The sequence below is a fragment of the Panulirus ornatus genome, chromosome 42 (genome assembly GCF_036320965.1).
Source record: "Panulirus ornatus isolate Po-2019 chromosome 42, ASM3632096v1, whole genome shotgun sequence".
NCBI classification, from domain to species: domain Eukaryota; kingdom Metazoa; phylum Arthropoda; class Malacostraca; order Decapoda; family Palinuridae; genus Panulirus; species Panulirus ornatus.
This window is the reverse complement of record NC_092265.1, coordinates 5,656,789-5,679,812: the sequence shown is the minus strand read 5'-3', so window position 1 is coordinate 5,679,812 and position 23,024 is coordinate 5,656,789. Positions and strand designations below refer to the sequence as shown.

The 23,024-nt window shown below is 35.2% G+C and overlaps 1 protein-coding gene across 1 annotated transcript; it reads right to left on the bottom strand.

Moving 5' to 3' along the window:
• Positions 1 to 2,141: 2,141 nt before the first annotated feature.
• On the bottom strand, positions 2,142 to 22,430 carry LOC139761868 (caspase-1-like). Its single transcript, XM_071686437.1, has 8 exons — positions 22,346 to 22,430; positions 20,915 to 21,086; positions 20,046 to 20,190; positions 17,089 to 17,209; positions 16,249 to 16,427; positions 14,318 to 14,453; positions 11,911 to 12,063; positions 2,142 to 8,781 (listed from the first exon to the last, which is right to left on the bottom strand). Exons 2-8 carry the CDS (start codon positions 21,067 to 21,069, stop codon positions 8,696 to 8,698), a joined length of 975 nt encoding a protein of 324 aa, XP_071542538.1. The 5' UTR covers positions 21,070 to 21,086; positions 22,346 to 22,430; the 3' UTR covers positions 2,142 to 8,695.
• Positions 22,431 to 23,024: the final 594 nt, after the last annotated feature.

Genomic DNA, 23,024 nt, shown 5'->3' with positions numbered 1-23,024 from the left:
TATGAGCTGCGGAATGTTGGATATCAGGCACACCACCACCCACGGTTGCCAATCACTTTTGGTATATGGTACCACATCAAACACACGAAATATTGCAAATAACCACAATAGTACATCAAAAATACCATGAAAGCTTACTCTGTTTAATGCTGACGAACTGTTATACAAACATAAACAAACTCTCACATACTTCATTACGAAAGCGAGACACCATCAGTCCATCACCACAAATGCCCTTGTAATAAGCAAACTAGCTGTTGTGTGTAATAATCATCTTGTTAAACTACGGATATCTTGTTAACTTTACGCGATAAACTTGCAGTGAATACGGTTAATTACCCTGAGAGGGAACCTGCACTGGGATTGTGATTGTGGTCCAGTGAATTCATAGCGTTTAATGCAAAACGAGAGAGAGAGAGAGAGAGAGAGAGAGAGAGAGAGAGAGAGAGAGAGAGAGAGAGAGAGAGAGAGAGAGAGAGAGAGAGAGAGAGAGAGACTCTATGTAGATACAGCTCCAAATCACGCATTCTGGTTACAAACGATATGAAATAAAGCTCTACGATTCATCACAAGTGAAAAACACCTCTACATTCAAATATCGCAGAACAGCATGAGCGATTAAAGATAAAACCAATCGCCCCATGTCGATAAGCTCAAAAAAGTTTAGCAAAGCATTGAAGACAACCATGATACAAACTATAGACAACTCTGAGATCTCGACAGCAGTACAAATATGGAACACCCTTGGTTCCCCCGAGCCTCAAAGCACTCAGGGAGGCTCCAGCCATCTATCGATGTACACATTGAACAATGTTTAGCTTAGATTAGGAAATTCCTTAAAAAAAGAACAAAGAACTTTGATACATACACACCCCAGTCTGACGGGGGTATATAAATGTCACCAAGAATACCCTTCCAGATAATCATCAATATGCATGAAAAACACCATACACACGTCAGCCTCCTCTTCCACTTCAAACTATCCCTTTCCCGTCCTACCTCTTTTTTCCACTTTTTAAACTATTGATTTTTTTTGTTGCCGAAACGATCATGCTCAAATGTGAACCACTCATTAGTCTTGCTTGTTCCATTGTACAAGTAATGATATACTTCACTCCGTTGCCATTCATCTTGAGTGTCATCTAGCCGAGATTCATTCAGGATTAACCAGTATTGAGTTTAATTTTCTTTAATATTCTGTAGTCATTCCATGCATGTTTCTCATTCCTCCTGGTATTGCACTGAGTATTCTTTCAAGCTATTATAGGGGTACTCATGAAATTTCATCTGGTATTTTTTGGTATGTCCTAAGGACTATTCTTGACCTTTCTGTATCTACCTCGAGATACTTTCAGATTCAAGATGTTACTCATTGTGCTTCACTTTTGCTGCCATGCATGTATCTCATTCTTTTAAATCAAGTTCTTTCAGAGAGTATCATAGGAATTCATGTGCTCCAGATCATTTCGTTTGTGGTTTTTGAGTTCTTTCAACTCATTTCCATCTCTTCATCAGGTGATCATGCACAACATGAAACATCAATGAATATTATTCTTTAGTTCTTTTTTCTTGGCTTGAAAAAGTATCCTACCAATTTGATTCTAACTGTTTTTAGTTTCAAATAACTCCCAAGTATTCAGTTGTTTTTTTCATTTGCTCTATTTTTTTCCTTGTAATTGTCATGTGGACCAAATTAAGCTTCAAAACAGTGATCATTATCATATCCCTGTATATGACTATTTTCCATCAAAACCCTCCCTCTTTTTCCCATGTAGCCACACATATATATTTTTGGCTGCCAGGTTCACTGGTATCACAACCACAGTTGCCAAATGCAAGATCTGATATTGGCACTCAAGATGTGGCCTGCAATAAACTTCATGACAGTGATCACTATCATTTCCTCGTATATCATTATTCTTCATCAAAATGCATCTTTCTTCTTTCCATGTAGCCATGTATTCATATTTTTGGCTGCCAGGTTCACCAGTGTCACTACTACAGCTGCCAACCCATACTCTCAGAGTCCTTACCCAATACTGTTACTGACAGCTGTAAAATCTTTGAGGGTAAATTATTATTGCTGGTGACAGTATCATTCTAAGGCTCAACACCACTCTAGGATGTTTAAAACAAGGAGGGAAACATTAAAAAGTTTCTTGTGTTTGTATACAATTTAAGAAGCTAATAATGAAGATATACAAGATACAGTGGCACTGATATCTACAATGTGGGTAATAAAGTGAAATAAATGATCCATGACAATTTTTTCTTCTGCACAGCATACACACATCAGTAACGTATATACAAGTGATATATGACAAAAAAGAAAAAAGCCTAACTATATTACACTCCATGGTCAACAGTACACATTCAAAATTAAGGTATTTAAGTAATACAAACAATTATAATGATACTCTTATTGCACTTAAGGATGTGGCAGTCAATAACTTAACCACTACATGAAGTAAAGGAGCACAACCATACAACTTTCCATGGTCAACCCATGAGAAGTACAAAACTGCACTAAATTGATGGTACATACTCTTCATCTGCAGTAAATCAGATTAAATTATAAGACAAGTTTATGAAGCATTCTTATGACTTGACTGACCAAAAACCTAAAGGGTGGCTGTTGTTGTTTAACAGGTTACAATTTTATTGTTAAGGTAAGAGCAAGTGCTTAAAAATTGTCTGCCGAGTTTGACAAAAAATTAAAATAAAATACTCCAGTCATTAACTATAAAGTTTCAGTTACTGCCTTCAATGACTAACAGGTCACAATTTTGCTACACGCTTTAACAAACAAGTTTACATTAATGAACTTGACAAAATGTCTATGACAGTTAATGACAAAGATGCAGCTCCAGCTTCATGAACAGCACATGTCAATTACAATATTGGTACATGTTTGGCTGATCAGTGTGTTTAATTTCAGTGGGAAAAGGGTATGTAATGCAATAGGACACTACATGGTTTATGAAAACTGAATAATGAAGACAATACACCTACCTAAAAAAGTAATCTTCCTGAGACAAATAATACTGATACATCTGCAAGGAAATGTGACCAAATATCAACTTGAAGATGCTTTTTTCTTGAATTAACAGTGATGGCTTTCATGCTCCATTATGTGAGGCATTCATATCAGTGGTTGATCTATCAAACAAAATTAGGCATTATCTCACTTCACCTAAATAAGTGAACTCTTTTGTGCAATCTGTTGGAACCAATTAAAAAAGTCATAATAAATGCTTTTCTTTTGATATGAAAAAGAATTAACTCTAACCTTAAACATTTAAAATTTCGCTTGATATTTTATCATCAAAAGCATATGCTGCCCAAGGAGTTGTAGTCAAAAATATATTATCTTCATTAGTTCCATTACATAAACAATGTATTCAAACTACCTATATTACTGACCCATAACCTAAGAAAACATTGAGGGCTTTATCAAAATACAAGACAAACATATTCTTGACAAAACTTTCTAAACAAACACCTTTGATATTATTCTTACTGATAAACAAGAAGGACAGTAAACCCGCATTCTAACAAACTTCAAAATATCAGAATTGGGCTTCTAATGGCCCCTTCAGAACCCACTGGACTAAGCATGGTTTCTAACATACATTTCTGTAAAAGTCTGTTACATTGCATATTCAATCTACAGCCTTGTGAACATCAACTTGGAGCATGGAGCAATGCTCTTTTTTCACTCATACATAGTTTTATACTGATTTATAGTAATTTAGTACAATGTTATCTTTTGTGCATTTCTACCAACAAAGGTAACTTGAGTAAAAATCTCAAGGTGAAACAAGATGGCTTGATCTCTGCCCACCATGATGCAATAAGTGCCAATCTGGTCAACACACACACAAACTTAATGCATATTTTAACACAATTGCAGTTATTCTTCTATTCTTTAAAGTATGTACTTCAGTATGAATTATGGCAGATATGAGTACTATCATTCCGTGCATGCTAAGATATCCTGGAAACATCTCACATTCGCTGAAGAGCTGAACATTAATGAGCATCAAGAGCACAAGGAGAGTAGTTTGCACCCCATGCAAGTCCCATTTGTGTACAGGTGACTTAGGTGACTCAAGGACACCCTGGAGGTATTTCCCTCAGATTCAGAATATCCTTTGCTATCTATCTCTATCTACTATTCTTTGCTACTCCCTGAACTCTCCAGCCTTGAAGAAATAAGGTAGGTTTCCATTACAAATGTTATTTTATCTCAGGATTTCCCTAAGAAAAATTTGGAAATAATAGAATATGACTTCTAATAGACCACCCTTCCTCCAATGCTATAATAATATTCAGTATTCCAAGCATATTTTGATGCGATTTTACCTCAGCTCACTTCCTTGCCATCAGCCAGTGATAAAAAATACATAAATGCAATCAGATGTGCAAAGTGACTGGTCCCACTGACTACAACAGAACTGCAGTAAATAACTTGGGTTACCTCATATGTGAAATCATTCATTTTTTGCCTCAATTGCAAAAAAGAAAATGCTCATGTTTCTGATGAATGTTCAGTAATATTTCAGGAAGCACAGATTCATACAGATAATGAAGATATATTTAACTAATATTTAGAGGGGAACTACCTGTACTCTAGTATTTTTCTGTGAAATAAGTCCAAACTGCCTAGCTATAAATATCAGTATATGCAGTTTTTGTAGTAAATAATGAACAGTATGGCACAAAACTGACTGGGGTCAACAACTATAAGACTATGGTCCACTTAATGGTCTATGAACAATGGATTACTATGTTGGCATTATTCGTAATAAAAGATTAAAGAATGTCTTTTTAGTATCTCAATCCCCTTATACTTCTGTTATTTCTATAAACTTTCTGTACTTATTACATAGCAACTAATATTACATGCAAAACATAAAAAACCTATACATTCAGTATGTTATGGTACTCTTAATATTTTTAGTCAATACTGTTTATACTTCAAAGCTATATGTATCAACATCTTGAATAACTGTAAACACTCGATTACCTACAAATGTGGACATCAAGGCTATTGCAAATCATAAGATATTGCAAATACCAAAATCTTCTGCTCCACCCCCTTATTTCCCATACACTGATGATTTTTTACCACATTACCAAAGCATATATTCACTGTATACATTAGCATTAAAAAAATATTGAGAATCTTTGAGTGTTATATGATAATATCTGTGCAGGGTTTTTGCAATTCTTTTCTGGAAGATAACAGAGAGCTTTTCTGAATATGACAGTTTCAAGTATATGCAGAAGAGGGGATTGCAGACAAATAAAAAGTGTCATTCATATTTCTTTTAACTAAAAAAAATTATGGCACAATAGTCCAAACTATGAAGACCTGGCACTATTCATACCAATTAGGCATGTTTATACACAACTTATTCATGTATGAACTACACACTGCTTAATGAACTGACAAGAAATATAATCCATGATATTTCAGCAAGGGCAAGAATTGGCAACATAAGCACTCCATCCCAAAGATATCCACAACAAATCAAATTCTGTTAAGTTTGAAATGGTCAGAGTTTTGGTATACATTGAAAAGGTTTAACTTTTTTCTTACAAAATGGTATGTTTTAAAGCTTTCACTGATTAATGGTGTCATCATATATCAGTACTACAGTATTTAAATCCAATTTAGCATACTTTCATTTTTTTCTTATTTTGCTTACATGTAGTCCACCCTAAATTCTGCCATATCTAACAAACTATCCTTACAACAGTATCTAAATCCAATTTAGCATACTTTCATTTTTTTCTTATTTTGCTTACATGTAGTCCACCCTAAATTCTGCCATATCTAACAAACTATCCTTACAATAAACACAACCCAGCCCTTTCACACTAAAGAAGAAGAATACAAGTCATATGGCTAATTCATAATCCTCAACATCAAGAATTGAAATACATGCAATTCTGCCAGCTGTATCAGTTTGAAAAACATCAATACAATGCCATCTCATTAGTAAAACAAATAAAGTGCACAAACTAAAAACACATTAAGATTCAAACTTAAATAATAACCTAACACTATATGTCTACAAGTATATATGGAACTTCATGAGAGACGTGTCACCATCCTAAATCAAGCAATTGTTTAATTATAAATCAATGCATTTTGTTTAGGAAATTTCAATAATGTAAATCACTATAACAGTGAAGAGTGAATAAATGCCAGTAAATAATGAGTAATGATTAAATGCATCAGAAAAAACATGTCATGAGAAACACACATCAGTAACAAAACTGAAGATATATGTATAATGTAGGATTAAAGTTATTACATCATCTTGAACAAGCAAACTAAAGTACCACATCAAATGCCTCTAATCTTTCGAGACAAGTGTTTTAGGATATGTAAAACTGTTTTCACTATTATTTGTGATATTGTTCCCATTCATTCTGATGTCCCTGGACTGTTAAATACTATTTCTCCATAAACAAAATGCCCGTATGACAGACGATATATAAAAGAAAGAGGTTTTTATCCATCGAGCAAACTACAAAGACCTCTTACATGATAAATTTGAAAGCAACATCTGACATGTACATTTACTAGGCATTTGAAGGATATCTTACAATCCAGTCAAAATTCAAATGTATGTGAACTTTCAAAAATATTCTTAATCAGGACAAAAAGTACATCTAAAAAAAATCAACATTGAGCAATATACAGAGTTACTAAAAATATATCCCAAAGTCACATACACACTGGTGACTGACAAAAACTATAATTCAAAATTCTGATTATCTTATTTGGTTTTTAATTAATTCTATATCAAATTCAACACTAATCAGTTTCACACTATCGAGGTAGCTCCAAGAACAGAGGACTGAGCCCAAGAGGGAAAATCCTCACTTGGCCTCGAAAAATCCTGTTTTATGATAAAGTTTGATATAAAGATGTTAACATAAAAATATTGTATAAATCTATAAACATGATAAAAAATTCTTGGTTCTATCAAAAAACACCCAAAATTTGTGAGGTCCAAGTATTAGAAAAATCATCATTAGCAGATTCACACAACTATCACAAATCAAGAATGATACTGATTATTTGTATCAGAGAACCTGTCTCAAGTGTTGTCATCTATTATATTTTGTTTCAAAAATTATTATCATTGACATCTTTACATGGACTAGATCAAGTGCATATATGACCACTTTATGGGGGGAATCAATTCTAAAGAATTGGGATCCCCATCCCAGTACTGCTGGTAAAGGACAACCCCAATCATAAATACATTCAGTTTATTCATGTTCACTCTCTTATACTGAATAATCTATGGAATAAGCTATTTCTTTCTTTATGGTAAAGTAATTTATAAAAAACTCTTCTCTTCACCATAGTCATAGTACAATTCAGTTTGTAGTTGAGGGTATATATGAGTTAACTAAAAGGTTGTATGCACCTGATTCATCCAACAGAAATGAAAATGAAGTAAATGGTTACAGAATACAAAGTAGTTCCAAAAACATGATGTGAATGTGATTAGAAGTGTATTGTAGATGATGAACACATTCTTTTAATAATGTACTTTACAGTCACGGAGGGCATATTAGTCAGATATCGATGGTTTTTATTACATACAATCACGGAAAATACTTTTGCAAATAAAAAATATACACACTGATTCATGATTAATTCACTAAACTATGTTGAGATCAGTTTCCTTTGAAAGACCTGCATATAAATCATCCAATCATATTCAATTTGGACTACAGTCACCACATATGAAAGAGCAAACTTGAAAGACTTTGTTACTGTGCAATAACTTGTACTGTGGGGTCAACCGGGCAGTTATCACATAAGGCACATCCAATGTGCATGTCATAAAAGATTATTGTGGATATAGCTTGCAAAGCACCTAAAGTACTTATACAAAGGGGTGATGTTTTGTTCAATTATACTTAAACCAATGACTAACTAAAGATATGAAGCTGTCTTGATTAAAATTATGGCAGTAGTATTCAAATACACAAAAAGTCCACAGGTTTTAGTTCTTGCATTATATACAAGCTAAGTTCTTATTATTCATACTAATGAAAGACACTTACCATATAAACTAGGTTCCTACTTTTTCTAATGAATGGCTGAAGCTCTTTAGATGTGATATTCAACTGCATATGTAAAACTAATATAAAATACTGTGCCTTCGAGAAATCAACTGCAACACTGAATCACAGAAGTATTTCAAATACTAAATGAAATTTTATTCTTAATTAAATTTTGGGCTGAATTCTTGAAGGATACTTTCTCTACCACAGAGAAAAATTCTTTCTAGTTAAAATACTTGCCAAATACAATTCATGTGTCATAATATAATTTGAGCTGTCAGACAATTACAGACATTGACTTCCCTATAACCATCTCCTTCTTAGACAATTACAGATATCAACTTCTCTATAACCATCTCCTTCAGTTTTCTAAGTTTTTGCTGAACTGCCAAAGTTGCTTGTTCTGTCTTCCCTTCCCTGATCTAGGAAGTTTCCACAGTCTCTTCTTGTGATTCATTAGCCAACACAAAAATCTTGATTTTGTTGATCCTTGAGGATCTTGTTCATCAATTTCTATTTGATCAAGTGAGGCTATTGGTGCCTCTACTGGCAGTCTCTCTGACTGATTCAAACCCCCACGACTGTTCTTACCTAGTCAGTATTTAGGTGTGAAGAAGACTTTGCGCATTAGAGTAGAAACTATACTTGCAGCTTGCTTTTTTCCATGCATATGCTGTTGAGCTGAAAAAACATAAATATTAAGTACATGGAAAATGTATATATATGTATATGTGTGTGTGTGGGTGTTTATGTATATACATGTATATGTGGGTGGGTTAGGCCATTCCTCATCTGTTTCCCTGCGCTACCTCACTAATGCAGGAGATGGTGGTTAAGTATAATGATAATAAAAAAATATTATATCATATCTTATCATCTTTTATTATATACAATTGCTGTTAGCGCCAGGAAAAAGATGAAGAATGGCCTATCCACTCGTATACAAACATATATATATATATATATAATATATATACATAAGCGCCCATATACACACACATACATACATACATACACATACACATGTACATATATGCACATGTACATATTCATACATGCTTGCCTTCATCCATTCTTGTTGCCACCCCACCCCACAGAAAACAGCATCGTTATCCCCCCACTTCAGTGAGGTAGTGCCGGAAAACAGACATTTCCCATTTTTGCAAGGTATTGTTAAGAACAGAGGACTGGGCCTTAGAGGGAATATCCTCACTTGGCCCCCTTCTCTGTTCCTTCTTTTGGAAAATTAAAAATGGGAGGGGAGGATTTCCAGCCTGCCACTCCCTTCCCTTTTAGTCACCTTCTACAACCCGCAGGGAATACATGGGAAGTATTCTTTATCCCCTATATTATACTTGATTGCTGCTTCCTATGTCAGCGAGGTAGCATCAGGAAACAGAAGAAGAAAGACCCTTCCACATACATATATATACATATCAACATACACACACACACACATATATATATATTTTTTTTTTTTTCATACTTTTCGCCATTTCCCGCGATAGCGAGGTAGCGTTAAGAACAGAGGACTGGGCCTCTGAGGGAATATCCTCACCTGGCCCCCTTCTCCGTTCCTTCTTTTGAAAAAAAAAAAAAAAAAAAAAAAAAAAAAAAAAAAAAAAAAACGAGCGGGGAGGATTTCCAGCTCCCCGCTCCCTCCCCTTTTAGTCGCCTTCTACGACACGCAGGAATACATGGGAAGTATTCTTTCTCCCCTATCCCCAGGGATAAATATATATATATATATATATATATATATATATATATATATACATTCGTTTATATATATACAACTTTCCTACTGTTTTCTCATAAATACCTGGTATATATATATATATATACCTATATATATATATATATATATATATATATATATATATATATATATATATATATATATATATATATATGAATTGAATCAGGGCATGTGAAGCATCTGGGGTAAACCATGGAAAGTTGTGAGGGGCCTGGATGTGGAAAGGGAGCTGTGGTTTCGGGCATTATTGCATGACAGCTAGAGACTGAGTGTGAACGAATTGGGCCTTTGTTGTCTTTTCCTAGCGCTACCTCACACACATGAGGGGGGAGGGGGATGGTATTCCATGTGTGGCGAGGTGGCGATGGGAATGAATAAAGGCAGACAGTGTGAATTGTGTGCATGGGTATATATGTATGTGTCTGTGTGTGTATATATGTGTACATTGAGATGTATAGGTATGTATATTTGCATGTGTGGACATGTATGTATATACATTGTGTATGGGGGTGGGTTGGGCCATTTCTTTCGTCTGTTTCCTTGCGCTACCTCGCAAACACGGGAGACAGCGACAAAGCAAAATAAATAAATAAATATATCAGCTGGTGGCTGATTCATGTGAGAAACTGCAGAAGCTGGTGACTGAGTTTGGTAAAGTGTGTGGAAGAAGAAAGTTGAGAGTAAATGTGAATAAGAGCAAGGTTATTAGGTACAGTAGGGGTGAGGGTCAAGTCAATTGGGAGGTGAGTTTGAATGGAGAAAAACTGGAGGAAGTGAAGTGTTTTAGATATCTGGGAGTGGATCTGTCAGCGGATGGAACCATGGAAGCGGAAGTGGATCATAGGGTGGGGGAGGGGGCGAAAATTTTGGGAGCCTTGAAAAATGTGTGGAAGTCGAGAACATTATCTCGGAAAGCGAAAATGGGTATGTTTGAGGGAATAGTGGTTCCAACAATGTTGTATGGTTGCGAGGCGTGGGCTATGGATAGAGATGTGCGCAGGAGGATGGATGTGCTGGAAATGAGATGTTTGAGGACAATGTGTGGTGTGAGGTGGTTTGATCGAGTAAGTAACGTAAGGGTAAGAGAGATGTGTGGAAATAAAAAGAGCGTGGTTGAGAGAGCAGAAGAGGGTGTTTTGAAATGGTTTGGGCACATGGAGAGAATGAGTGAGGAGAGATTGACCAAGAGGATATATGTGTCGGAGGTGGAGGGAACGAGGAGAAGAGGGAGACCAAATTGGAGGTGGAAAGATGGAGTGAAAAAGATTTTGTGTGATCGGGGCCTGAACATGCAGGAGGGTGAAAGGAGGGCAAGGAATAGAGTGAATTGGAGTCATGTGGTATACAGGGGTTGACGTGCTGTCAGTGGATTGAATCAAGGCATGTGAAGCGTCTGGGGTAAACCATGGAAAGCTGTGTACGTATGTATATTTGCGTGTGTGGACGTGTGTATGTACATGTGTATGGGGGGGGGGGGGTTGGGCCATTTCTTTCGTCTGTTTCCTTGCGCTACCTCGCAAACGCGGGAGACAGCAACAAAGTATAAAAAAAAAAAAAAAAAAAAATATAAATACACATACACACCCATATACATATATACACACGTACATATTCGTAATCACTTCCCTTCATCCATTCCCAGCACCACCCAGCCTCACAGGAAACAGCAATGCCACACCCTGCATCAGTGAGGTACCACCAAGCAACCAGACAAAAAAAGGCCACATTTGTTCACACTCAGTCCCTAGTTGTCATAAGTAATGCACCGAAACCACAGCTCACTATCCTCATCCAAGCTCCACAGACCTTTCCAATGTTTACCCCAAACATTTCACATGCCCTGGTTCAGTCCATTGCCTTGAGCCAAGTATCCATTTTATTGACCAACCCCTAGGGGTGGATGAACAGCAGGGTTGACTGTGGACTGACTATCGTAACCATGATCTGAACCTATGCGCTCAACCCTGAGCAGCCCATGAATGTGTCAGTCAGGAATGCTAACGAAGAACCAAGTCATCTCTTAAAAAACACACTTCACAAGCAATACTCACATGGGCAGTTGGATTCAAAGTTGACAATCATGTGTCTGTTTACATTAGTCATCATAGACAGAAGGTCTTCATGACCAGCTTCCTTGCTCAGAACATGCACCAGTGACTGTATGAACCATGAACCATTGGTTGTATTGCGCCAAGAGTAATGACCTGAAAAGAATCTCATTTTAAAAATTGTAATTCTGTTTCATTTGTAAAAAGAAAGTTTTCTAATGTGAAGAGAGAATCTGAAATGATGTTCCAGTACGTGTGCTGTTTAATTCACATAAATGACATAATGAAAAATTTCAAGTACCTTCTTTTATGATGTGGTTTAAGTCATGACAGAAGTGTCTTGATCAGAGAAAGGCCTTAAATGACTTAATGATTCTAGATACAGAGAAAACAAAATTGAAAAAATAAGGAAAGGAATAGTCAAATAGGTTTTGTGGAAATGGATAACTTGCCTTTCAAAAATGGACACGTCACAGCTGTTAGGAAGGATAAGAGAAACTATTTACAGAATCTGCAGTGATCTGCTCAATCTTTTTTCTTTTTTTTTGTTACTATGCATACAAAATTATTCAATGATGAGAATACAGGAATCCACATAAAATTTCATTACAATTCCATGTTTACAAAATGATCATGGAGGAAAGTCAAGAGATATCAAACATTTTTCAACTTATACTTCAATGCTTACCTTACTTTTTTGAAAAAGGAAATCCAAATACTGTTAAGAATATCATTATTATCAAGTGAATAAAATCTATGACGACATGATTCATTCTCATTGTGTTACCTGTCCCTGGTACTTTTTTTTTCCATTCTTTTATATTACCTAAATAAGAGAAATAAGAGAATTCTCAGATATGATTTAGCACTTAAATATTTGTAACGTTAAATGCGACTCTAACATTATACTATAAACTGACTCTAAATGTAAAGGCTCTTCGGTGCTGCTTTTTTTAGTCAGAGCCAACATGGAAAAAACATACTGATCACTACAACTGAAATCCAGATTACACCAGATATACCCTAAGAATCTACAAAGAATATACTCCATGTAAAAGCAATTCATTCTTGCATTAGCAATGCATAATGTTCTATAATCCCTTCCTCTAATAATATTTGATGCTCTCTGCTTATTCTTTTTCACTAAATCATTCAAAGTTTTTTGTCAACATTAATAAAACACTAAATTTAAGTAATGTTAGGTGTTAACAAAAGTAAACTTGTATTCATGTCTGAACTATAATGTTCACACATTCATCTATTTATGTTCAACTCCTTTATGTCAAATCAGTATTTCAAGTATTGATAAAAGTTATCCTTAAAAATGGAAAAAACATAATTCAGCATGACTTTCTACAGGAATCTATCTGTTGAATATGATAACTGAATCATTTCAAACCAAGTGACATACTGGAGTCAAATGAACTACTGTACAGTTTGTCAACAAAATTTTCAGCTAATATATATATTCATATTCATTTATTCACCACACCACACATGAAATAACAACCCCCTCCCCCCACATGTGCACCAGGTAGTGCTAGGAGAAGACAACAAAGGCCACATTCGTTCACACTCACTCTCTAGCTGTCATGTATAATGCACCGAAACCACAGCTCCCTTTCCACATCCAGGCCCCACAAAACTTTCCATGGTTTACCCCAGCCGCTTCACATGCCCTGGCTCAATCCATTGACATCATGTCTACCCCGGTATACCACATCGTTCCAATTCACTCTACTCCTTGCACGCCTTTCACCCTCCTGCATGTTCAGGCCCCGATCACTCAAAATCTTTTTCACTCCATCTTGCTAGACAAGAAAAGTGAAAATTTTCTTTCAAAACCACTTCTACTACATTTAGAAATGCCTTATAAAAGTCAAATTAGAATCACTGACCCTGGTCAAGAAGCATCCAATGCTGTATAAGAAGTAGCAACCATCTCCTACTACTAATCAGTCTTTTCTTTGGCTATTTACCCCTACCACCATCTAATAAGCTCTCACTCACTGTCAATCCTAATGCTATCATACACTGATTACTTTTGTCCTGTTTACAAATTTTTCAATATTTCTCCTTTTCCACATTTTCATGCTTCTTTTTTAATCTGTTCTCTCTCACATACACCTGCTATGACAATAATTCTTAATATAAACTAACAGCTGAGCCAACAGGCAGAATTGTTCAACAAAAGTGTTCTACACTGCTGCTGGATCTCTGACAAAAGAATTTGTGTATATGGCAAACAGCGAAAATGAGAAGAGTTCTCCTTTCACACATACCCTGCTCTTTTTGATACATGACAAAGGTATATACATTGGACTTGAAAAAAAAAGGTTTCCACAAAGATTTATATGGTTAAAAAGGTAGGTATCATAGAAATATAAGTAATATAATCAATCATGTTTACCTGGTACAGTAGACCAACAAATAAGATAATCAGCAGTGTTGGGTATCTTGTATGCTAAATAACCTGAGTCTGTCTCATCACTGGGTTGTGAACGCACCAAAGTCACACCTGCATCCAGACCCTCTCCTCGACATGCCTGGTTAAAGAAAAAAAGCAATATATTTCCTTTATACTAAATGGCTTCTGTTGACTTTGCAAAGCAGTGTCAGGAACAAAAGAACAACTAGCTCATCAGAAACATCCAGTCTCTAGCTGTCAAATATAATTTACTGAAGTGTGGGGGTAGCCCATAATATTTCTTAAGTGCTTCACCTTCTCTGCTTCAGTCCATCAACAGCATTTCGCTCCCTTTTATACTAAAACATTGTATTTCACTCTATTCAACACATGCCTTTTGCATTCCAAAACGTTCAGGCCCTAATAGTTCAAATACTGCTTTATCCTTTCATTTCCTACTGTCTCCCTCCCTTCATTCCCTTTGTTTCCAATACATACAGCCTGATCAAAAATCTTGCTTTAATCATCCTTATATCCCTAAACCATCTCAGCTATCTCCATCAAACTATGCTCACTATCTCACACTCTTCCTATCCTTTGCACTGGGGACCATGACTTGAATCCATACTACAACCAAAATTACTAAACCTTCAAAAATACCCACCTTTGCCCTTATAAACAAAGTTGTACCTTTTAAATATCACTCACCCCTATAACACTACAATAACAGTTTCAACATATCCCATGAAACTTCATGCCTACAATGCAACTACCATAACAGACACTGAGAACCTGTTACTTGACCTGTACTCTTTGAACACATACACATACACAACACTCTATGACTGATGGACTCAACCAGTGGAAGTAGTCAGCTTCCTGAGAGCACTATAGGAGCATTCCTGATGCAGGAAGAAAATACTCAGAGGAATATATGTGTGAAAAATACTCAGAAAAACATATGGATTTGTGTTGCATAATATCAGTCTTACAGGCCCATATTTCATAAGAAACTAAGATTATCCTTTGTGCACTGGTGAAACATAAAACATTTTGTGGACTTCAGCTACACTGCTATCTTCTAGGCTCTGCCTTAATGATAATAATTGGCTGTACTGTTAACTTTACAGATTTCTAGATTACAAGTGTAATGCCATCAGAGTGGTGCTACGATTTCTTTAGGTTGTCTATTGCTATTATTACATCTTTTTCTCGTCAAAAGATTAAATGTATCTTAAGATATTTTCCACAGAAGAGTGACTTACACTACTTATAATAATAAATGTCATGCATATTCTCTTGGGGTTACTTTCATACTCTTATCTGACCCTGAATGGTATAACGGATATTTTGTTTTCTGTCTTGATCCCACATGATAATAATATCTTTGGATTCTATACCAGCAAACAATAAAATTTATTTGTTCATTCTTTGTTCTCTTCAATGCAAAGCTATTACTTTTCTGTCTGCATTACTATGCCCTTGAAGTTCTGTCAAGTGTAGGTAAGAACTTCAGAAAAGATAAAAGACTGCCTCTACAATAGGCGTGCTTCAAAACTTCAGTATAAGGACTATTTTTAATGCGTAACATGAAACTGCGGTGGATGTACATTTGGGTGTCATTAAGGCCTGTAATTAAGTACTCAAATGGTTACTCTCTATGAAGTATAATCAAAAGGGAAAGCAAGAAGATGACATGGGGGGAAATACAGAGAGAGATAAAGGAATGAAAAAACAGCATTTGTGGGACAATACAGAGTCTGAAAATGTGTTGTAAACTAAAAAGTGGTGCTGCAGCATGAATTAGGCCACTTACTTTACTACAATAAGCACAATATTCAGAGACAAAAAAGCAATAGTCATACTACCAGAATTCTGAAGCTAAGCTTGCACATATAGACATTATAAGACCCCTTTGCAACTGCCATCCGTACCTGTATGAAGAACAGCTTCGGTTTTCCAGCAAGAGTTTTACACTGATCTCCATGGAAGCTCTCAAAAAGATAATCAGCCTTGAAGTGGCCATCTCTTCCCCATAAGATGTCTTGCTCACCATGAGACATAAATACCAAAACCAACATATCACAATCCGAGTGATCTGTACCAAAGGCCACTGCAAAAAGGAAATCAGAAATAAACAGAAAAGGGTTAACTTATTAACACAAAATATTATATCAACTAATATAAACCAATCAGCCAGTGCAAAATGGCATGTAACTCAAGTATTACAAGAATGAATACAACCAAAGCTGCAAAAGCTGGTTCATGAGTCTGGGATAGTGTGTAAAGAGAAAGTTGAGAGTAAATGTGAATAAAAACCAAAGTTATTAGGTTAGCAAAGGAGCAAGATGGGTTTATTGGAGTGTGAGTTTGAATGGAGAGTGTTCAGAGGTAATGGAGTGTTTCTGATACCTGATACAAACAACGTTGTATGGATGCAAGGTCTGGGCCCTAGATAACACAAAAGTCAGGAACAAGGTAAATATATGGAAATGAAATGTCTGATGACAATATGTGGAGTGAAGAGGGTTGACAAAACAAGAAATGATAAGGTAATAAGACAGAGGTACAGTAGTAAGGGAAGCATGTATGAGAAATGAAGAGGGTGTGCAGAAATGGTTTGGAAACAGGGAAAGGATGAGTGAAAAGAAGAGACTAAGAGGGTGTACAAGTTAGAAGTGGAGGGAACAAGAGCCTTAATAAATATATATGCCATCCTCTTTCTAAATAAGTGATATTGATAATTTCAAAAAGTTTTTATTGCAGATACTCACAGTCCTGTATTGTTGATTTAATCTCAGCCACACTCAAGTTGTTGTGGGCCCGTACTTCAAAGCCCAATCCAATGAACAACTGTATGACTTGTTCTCTGTCACGGTCAGTACCATTACGCTCCTGAAAAGTAAATGTGACAAACATATAACAAGAAATGAGTGTATTATAAAACATATGGCAAGCAACCTAAGCATATACTGTACTGAGAAGCACAAGACAAACTAAATGGCATGACAAAGAAAGAAGGAAAAGTACAGGATGACACATTCGAAATGACACTCTACAGCTCCTTTGCTTTTCAAAATCTTATATCAAACCATTTTCCCATTTCTTAACCTTCCCTATATTTGAGGCTTGAGGTACCAATTGTCTTACAAATATAGTTGATTTCACAGAATCTCTCACCACAACTATTGTTTCCAGGTTACTGACCTCTATTTCCCAATATATATTACCAAAGAAATTGTTGAGGTCTGAGAAATTTTGAGGATTATATCTCCTCTTTATGTCTCGCTCTTATCTCTCCTCTTTTAAAATCTTCATTTATTACACAGTCAAACATGAGCATTGAATGACCAATTCTTCCAAGTGGTGTATCATAGATAATATTCTCAATATCCATGCAAGTATGCATGAAGATAATGTTTAACAATTATGGCATATTAGTTCCTCTCATCCTGGTGTTCACTGACATATTGGTATAGGATATTTTCCTATATATACTCTAAAAACTTGTATCTCCATGATTTCCTGCCACCATGAGAATCCAAATTCCTATTTCTATCTCCTGATAACTGTAATCCCCTATTATCAGTATTCTACTATCCCTGAAGAGTAAGTGAATTACTATTTCACGTACATTCACGATTGCTCCTCCACTGATATAATTCTACATTTGTTCTAGATTGTTAAAATTCTTTTGAGGATTTTATATCAACACCATCATGCACAACTGTCCAACACAAGCTCTCCCCATTACATAATGTAGGAGCAGTATGTAATTCTTCCCCCAAAATAGAAGAATAACAGTAATATAGCTTGTTAGCATACAAATACGATTTAAGCTGGGAATACTTCAAAAAATCAACTGTCAGTTATAAATATCTTATAATCTATTAATAATACTTACAATTCTCTTTTATTGATTCTTAGTACACTTGTTCACTCTATCTCAATCATGCACACTATTAATTGTTTGGATGTCCTTTAACAGTAAACATCAAAAAGTTGGTTTACTATGGTTGGCAACACCCTAGGCATTTCAACATGGAGCCCACAGCTCTAAACTTTTATTAATTTCATAATCACTGGCACAAACAGACTTTATATCAGAGACATATTATTTTTGGACTCCTTCAACCTCCATTCCCCTACCCTTACTTGTTCATATTAAACCAACTGGAGTGCAAACCCTCTAAAACATTGAATTTCAGCTTGCAATCCAGGAAGCTCTTCTCTGTAGCAGAGTGTGTACTATATGGAGTGGTTGTTTAAACTTCATGGGGCCCCATCTCTTGAACTTTTTGTGTCATAAACCTTCTCCAATTTTTGTAAGCAGTTTTCTTTAACTATGCCTTGAGTATTTTCAAGAATTCATCCACCACTCATACTATATAAGTACTTCCACACACCTTTTTCAACAAGTTTCTTGCTTAACTTCATGTTATGTCCTCAGGTGTTACATCCCTACATCTCTCAAAGAACTGTTCATTGTCTATATCATTAATCAACTGATAACAGTTCTAAAATCTTAAAGGTAGTGATCGTCACCCCTCACAGTGTGTGTGTGTGTGTGTGTGTGTGTGTGTGCATGTAGAAATTTTTTTTATTGAATTCAGGAAGCCTTTCGGGTGAAATATACAACAAAGAGATTCACTAGTCAATTAATCACAAAAAGTTTACAACGAAGGTGGAACTGGATATTTCTATGCTTTGGATATGCACATGATGAGGTACATTTACAAAGTACACAAGGTTTTAAAGAGAAAATTCTGTGGTGTAAAAATTATACATTTAGTGTTAATTCTTTGAACAGGATATAAAGAAACATACTGGTTGAATGGCAGTAACATCATTATGTTGACGTATATTATGTATTTACAATGGTTGCCAAACAATAATGAAGAGGATGACAAACACATAACTGCAAAAAGTAAGCTATTTACTTGCTTAGCCATGCACCTGTTTACAACAATCACAATGGTAGGTATAGGAATAGTCTTGTACTTGTCTGTAAGAGCACTGGTTGGCACAAGGGGATTGTGACAATAGACGTTTGTCAGTGAAGGTTAGTCCTGGTGACATGGTAGCATGGTAAGGACTGAGCTGGTATCTATTAGTCATGGTGTTTACAACATGAGTGTCCCTCTCACTTTCGATGAGATTCTGAGTCAGTGCTTCACTATTACATTAGTCAGAAGGTTGGACTATATGTCAGTGTCATGGTGTTTACACAAATAGCCTGCAGCTTTGACACAGGCCTCTTGAGAGCCTCTCACTGAGTTGCTGGTCCACTAGTTCCCTGGTAGTTATTCAATATATATCTCTTCCATAAGTGAATTCATCAGAAGCAAACGATCATGTGTGAAGATAACAGGTCCAATCAGGAATAATCCAAGTATTTAACTGGGGGAGGGGGAGGGTATTTCAGGTTGAAAGTTAACCTCTGGTAGCCTAAGCATCCCAATGACACATGTCCAACCCCATCAAGGGTTGGATGAGGTTGGTGTGTGTGTAATTTAATCATATATTTGTAACATAAGACAAGGGAGTTTTATACTCAAGGGGCATCATCTCTTAAACATTCTCTACTATCATATAACTTCTTAAATATATTCATACTTTCTGCATTAACCATGTCCTTAGTCATTTCATTCCATTCATCCACCATTCCTTTTGATATATGTATTTCTTATGGGTGTGTGTTTGTGCGTGTATTACAACTTTGATTACGTACCCCAAGACCAGTGTGACGGTCGAATACACGATGATTGAAAATTGCACAATGTCCACGTCGTTGGTGTGTTCCGCTGTAACGCAAGGCCTCACGTTCCACTGGCATCCTAGCTAAACCAGTTGGTACAATACCCGTACTGTCTCTTCTATGGAAATTAAATTGTATTTCAGGAATAATTATGGTTAACAACTTTAAAATAAAAACATACAATGGTTATGTAAGTACAACAGAAACGGAAACTGGGAATCTGTGTAAGTCATTCTCTTCTGTACATTTTAAATAAAGAGGTATGAACATTTCAAACAAATCTATACATCTTTACTAGTGTGGCAAGTACAAGTACAGAAGGTGATGATGAAATGGAAATAAAGTTGAGTATAATCCACACAGAAAAAATATAAGAATGTTTTGAAAGAAAATACTGGGAAAGGGAAATCACAAGTCTGATAACAGTATCAAATGAATGAATGAGATGGTAATGCAATAAGAGTCCATTAAAATATTAGAAAAATAAAATGTACAATAAAATTACCTGATACTAAAGTTACAGGAGGATAAACATTGGCAGTGGATATGGTTAAGTAAAGTGGAAGGTAATAAGTGTCAATATAGAAATCAAAATGTTTTCATTTAATACGTGTGATGGTGCGAACAATTTTACTCACTTTTACAGAACAAACAGTTCATTTAAAAAATACTTTGAACATTCTACATTTAATTTCTTCATAGCTTTAAGATAAATGTAATTGCATTCTCACCATCTAAAAATTCTAAATTCTGTACTTTGAATTTTCTTGAAGCTCATTCTTTTGAACAACACATAAGCTTTCTTATACCACATACTCTTGTTTGATGATTTTAAATCTTACGTGGTTCCCTGTGGTCCTGCATCTGGTGTATTTCCATTGGCCTCTGATGATGTATCTGGCCTGTCTTCAGACCCATTCTTCTCCTTGTGTTGGTTAACATCCTGTGTTTTTTTTACATCCACCTTTTCACCATTTTTCTTTGTGGCACTCTCCATTGTTGTTCACCAAAAGCCTAAAAATAAATGACATATACAAAATAACTTGAGTATACAACTATTAGGAAGGAATGAGCTTTCAAAAAAGCCCCAACTTGAAGGACATTGTAAAGTCCATTCCACATCAAGGATGAGAGATGTTAGGTTAATGTTTCAAATACCAGTCTAGTATTATATCTGAAAGCTAGAAGTGTAGTAAAAAAGATTTTGAAAACTAGTTACATTTCACACAAATATTCACTTTTTCATGGACATGAATCATCAAAAATGTTTAATCTTAAAAAAAAATCACAATTAGTACATTAAGTTCTTGTCACAGTGTTATCAAACTGTATAACATATAAACCATATTCAGCTCTAAAGAATCTGAATGAGCACCTGGTTAATATTCTTCGTCCGCTGTCCACATGATGTAAGGATGCCACAAGAATCCTAGTATGTTTACTATCTGCTTATCACAAAAATATCATTTTTACAATGTTCTTTCATATTTTTTTTCAGTTTCTTACCCCAAAATTTCAAAGCCATGCTCACTTTACCAAATACTGAAATTGATCAAGTTACAGAAACTACATCTTAACTCTCTCTCTATATGACCTCTACACATAGTAACACTGCTGACACGAAACTTTCGTTGATTTTTATCATCTTGAAAGACGGAGTCCATGAACTAACAAATTGCAGATTCTTGTGAGATATGAAATGGTTACAACTATTTTTGCGCTAATACCTACATTTTTCCTGATTTTCATAAACCTCCCTCACACTTTCTATTGTAAGCCAACATTAATGCTCCAAATATCACAGCCCTGATCTAAGTTACCATTCTTAAATGTGGGAAATACCTTTTCGTTTCTTCTAAATTCATACGTTACTTCTATATTTTCCCCTTATCTGTACATCAGCATCGTGTAACATGCCTTTCTTGAAAATCCATTAGTTCTTTGGTGTTTCTATAGCCTTATGCAAATATCATAACTACAAATGACAATCATATAAAAGAAAGCAATAATTCAGTTTCTTTTTATAACAGGTACACCAGACTAGTTATAAAGTAAAACTGATTTACTTAAAATAGGAAAATCCTGAAAACTTCATGCTACTACTGTGCTACAAAGGAAATGAGTAATAACACCAAGGAATGTATCACAGATTTTCAATCTCTCTCACACAAAGCTTTATAGTATGACTGAACTCTTCCTATGCTACAAGCAAACCTCCGTATGCTTTCTCAAACCTATGTAAGAAATCGTAACATAAGGAATATAATTCTTACCGTCCTATTACAAAGAATTATCACGTCCTTTGACTTGGCCTTTGTTACTCTACGTTGCTTATGTTATGGAAGTGTTGACGTTGGCATTAAATACATATTATATATCAGTGTATTTTCTAATTATCTCAATCAGATGTTTTTCCATTTTTGTATCATTCGTAAATATATAATATATATTTTTAAGAAATTAGAAAACAGTCGAATGATCAATTATAATATAAGATTTTCTAGGATATGAAACTGTTAATATAACTCGTATATAATTGCTTAATGAAATTTTTTTTAGAACAGCATTATTTTAAAATATGTATCATATAACCAAATAGTACACGTAAAAGCCATGCTTAGCATAAAAGTAGAGTACCATGTAATATGTGCATTTCCTCGTGAGCCTTTGTGTTCATATCTTCAAAAGCTCTTGAGTCTGATGAAATCACGGCTGAAATATTCAACAATAAGCTGTGACAAAAGTGTCAAAAACGTTCGGTAATCAGCTGTAACTTCAACTAAGAGGTTTACCGATAGTAGAAATTAAGTATCTGCAAACAGATACTGATAGTTATTTGAAGATACGTTGTGAGCGATGGTAATTGGTGTTCATTCCTGATGTAAAATCTCGTATTTTCAGATTTATATATATATATATATATATATATATATATATATATATATATATATA

What these genes read in the sequence shown, in the direction of transcription:
- LOC139761868 (XM_071686437.1), bottom strand. Translation starts at nt 21,069, where the DNA reads ATGGAGAGTGCCACAAAGAAAAATGGTGAAAAGGTGGATGTAAAAAAA. An exon ending in CGAAGCTGTTCTTCATACAG is followed by an intron (nt 14,454 to 16,248) that starts GTACGGATGGCA and finishes TTCTTTAACCAG; the next exon opens with GCATGTCGAGGAGAGGGTCT. An exon ending in CTTTGAATCCAACTGCCCAT is followed by an intron (nt 8,782 to 11,910) that starts GTGAGTATTGCT and finishes ATGTTTTTTCAG; the next exon opens with CTCAACAGCATATGCATGGA.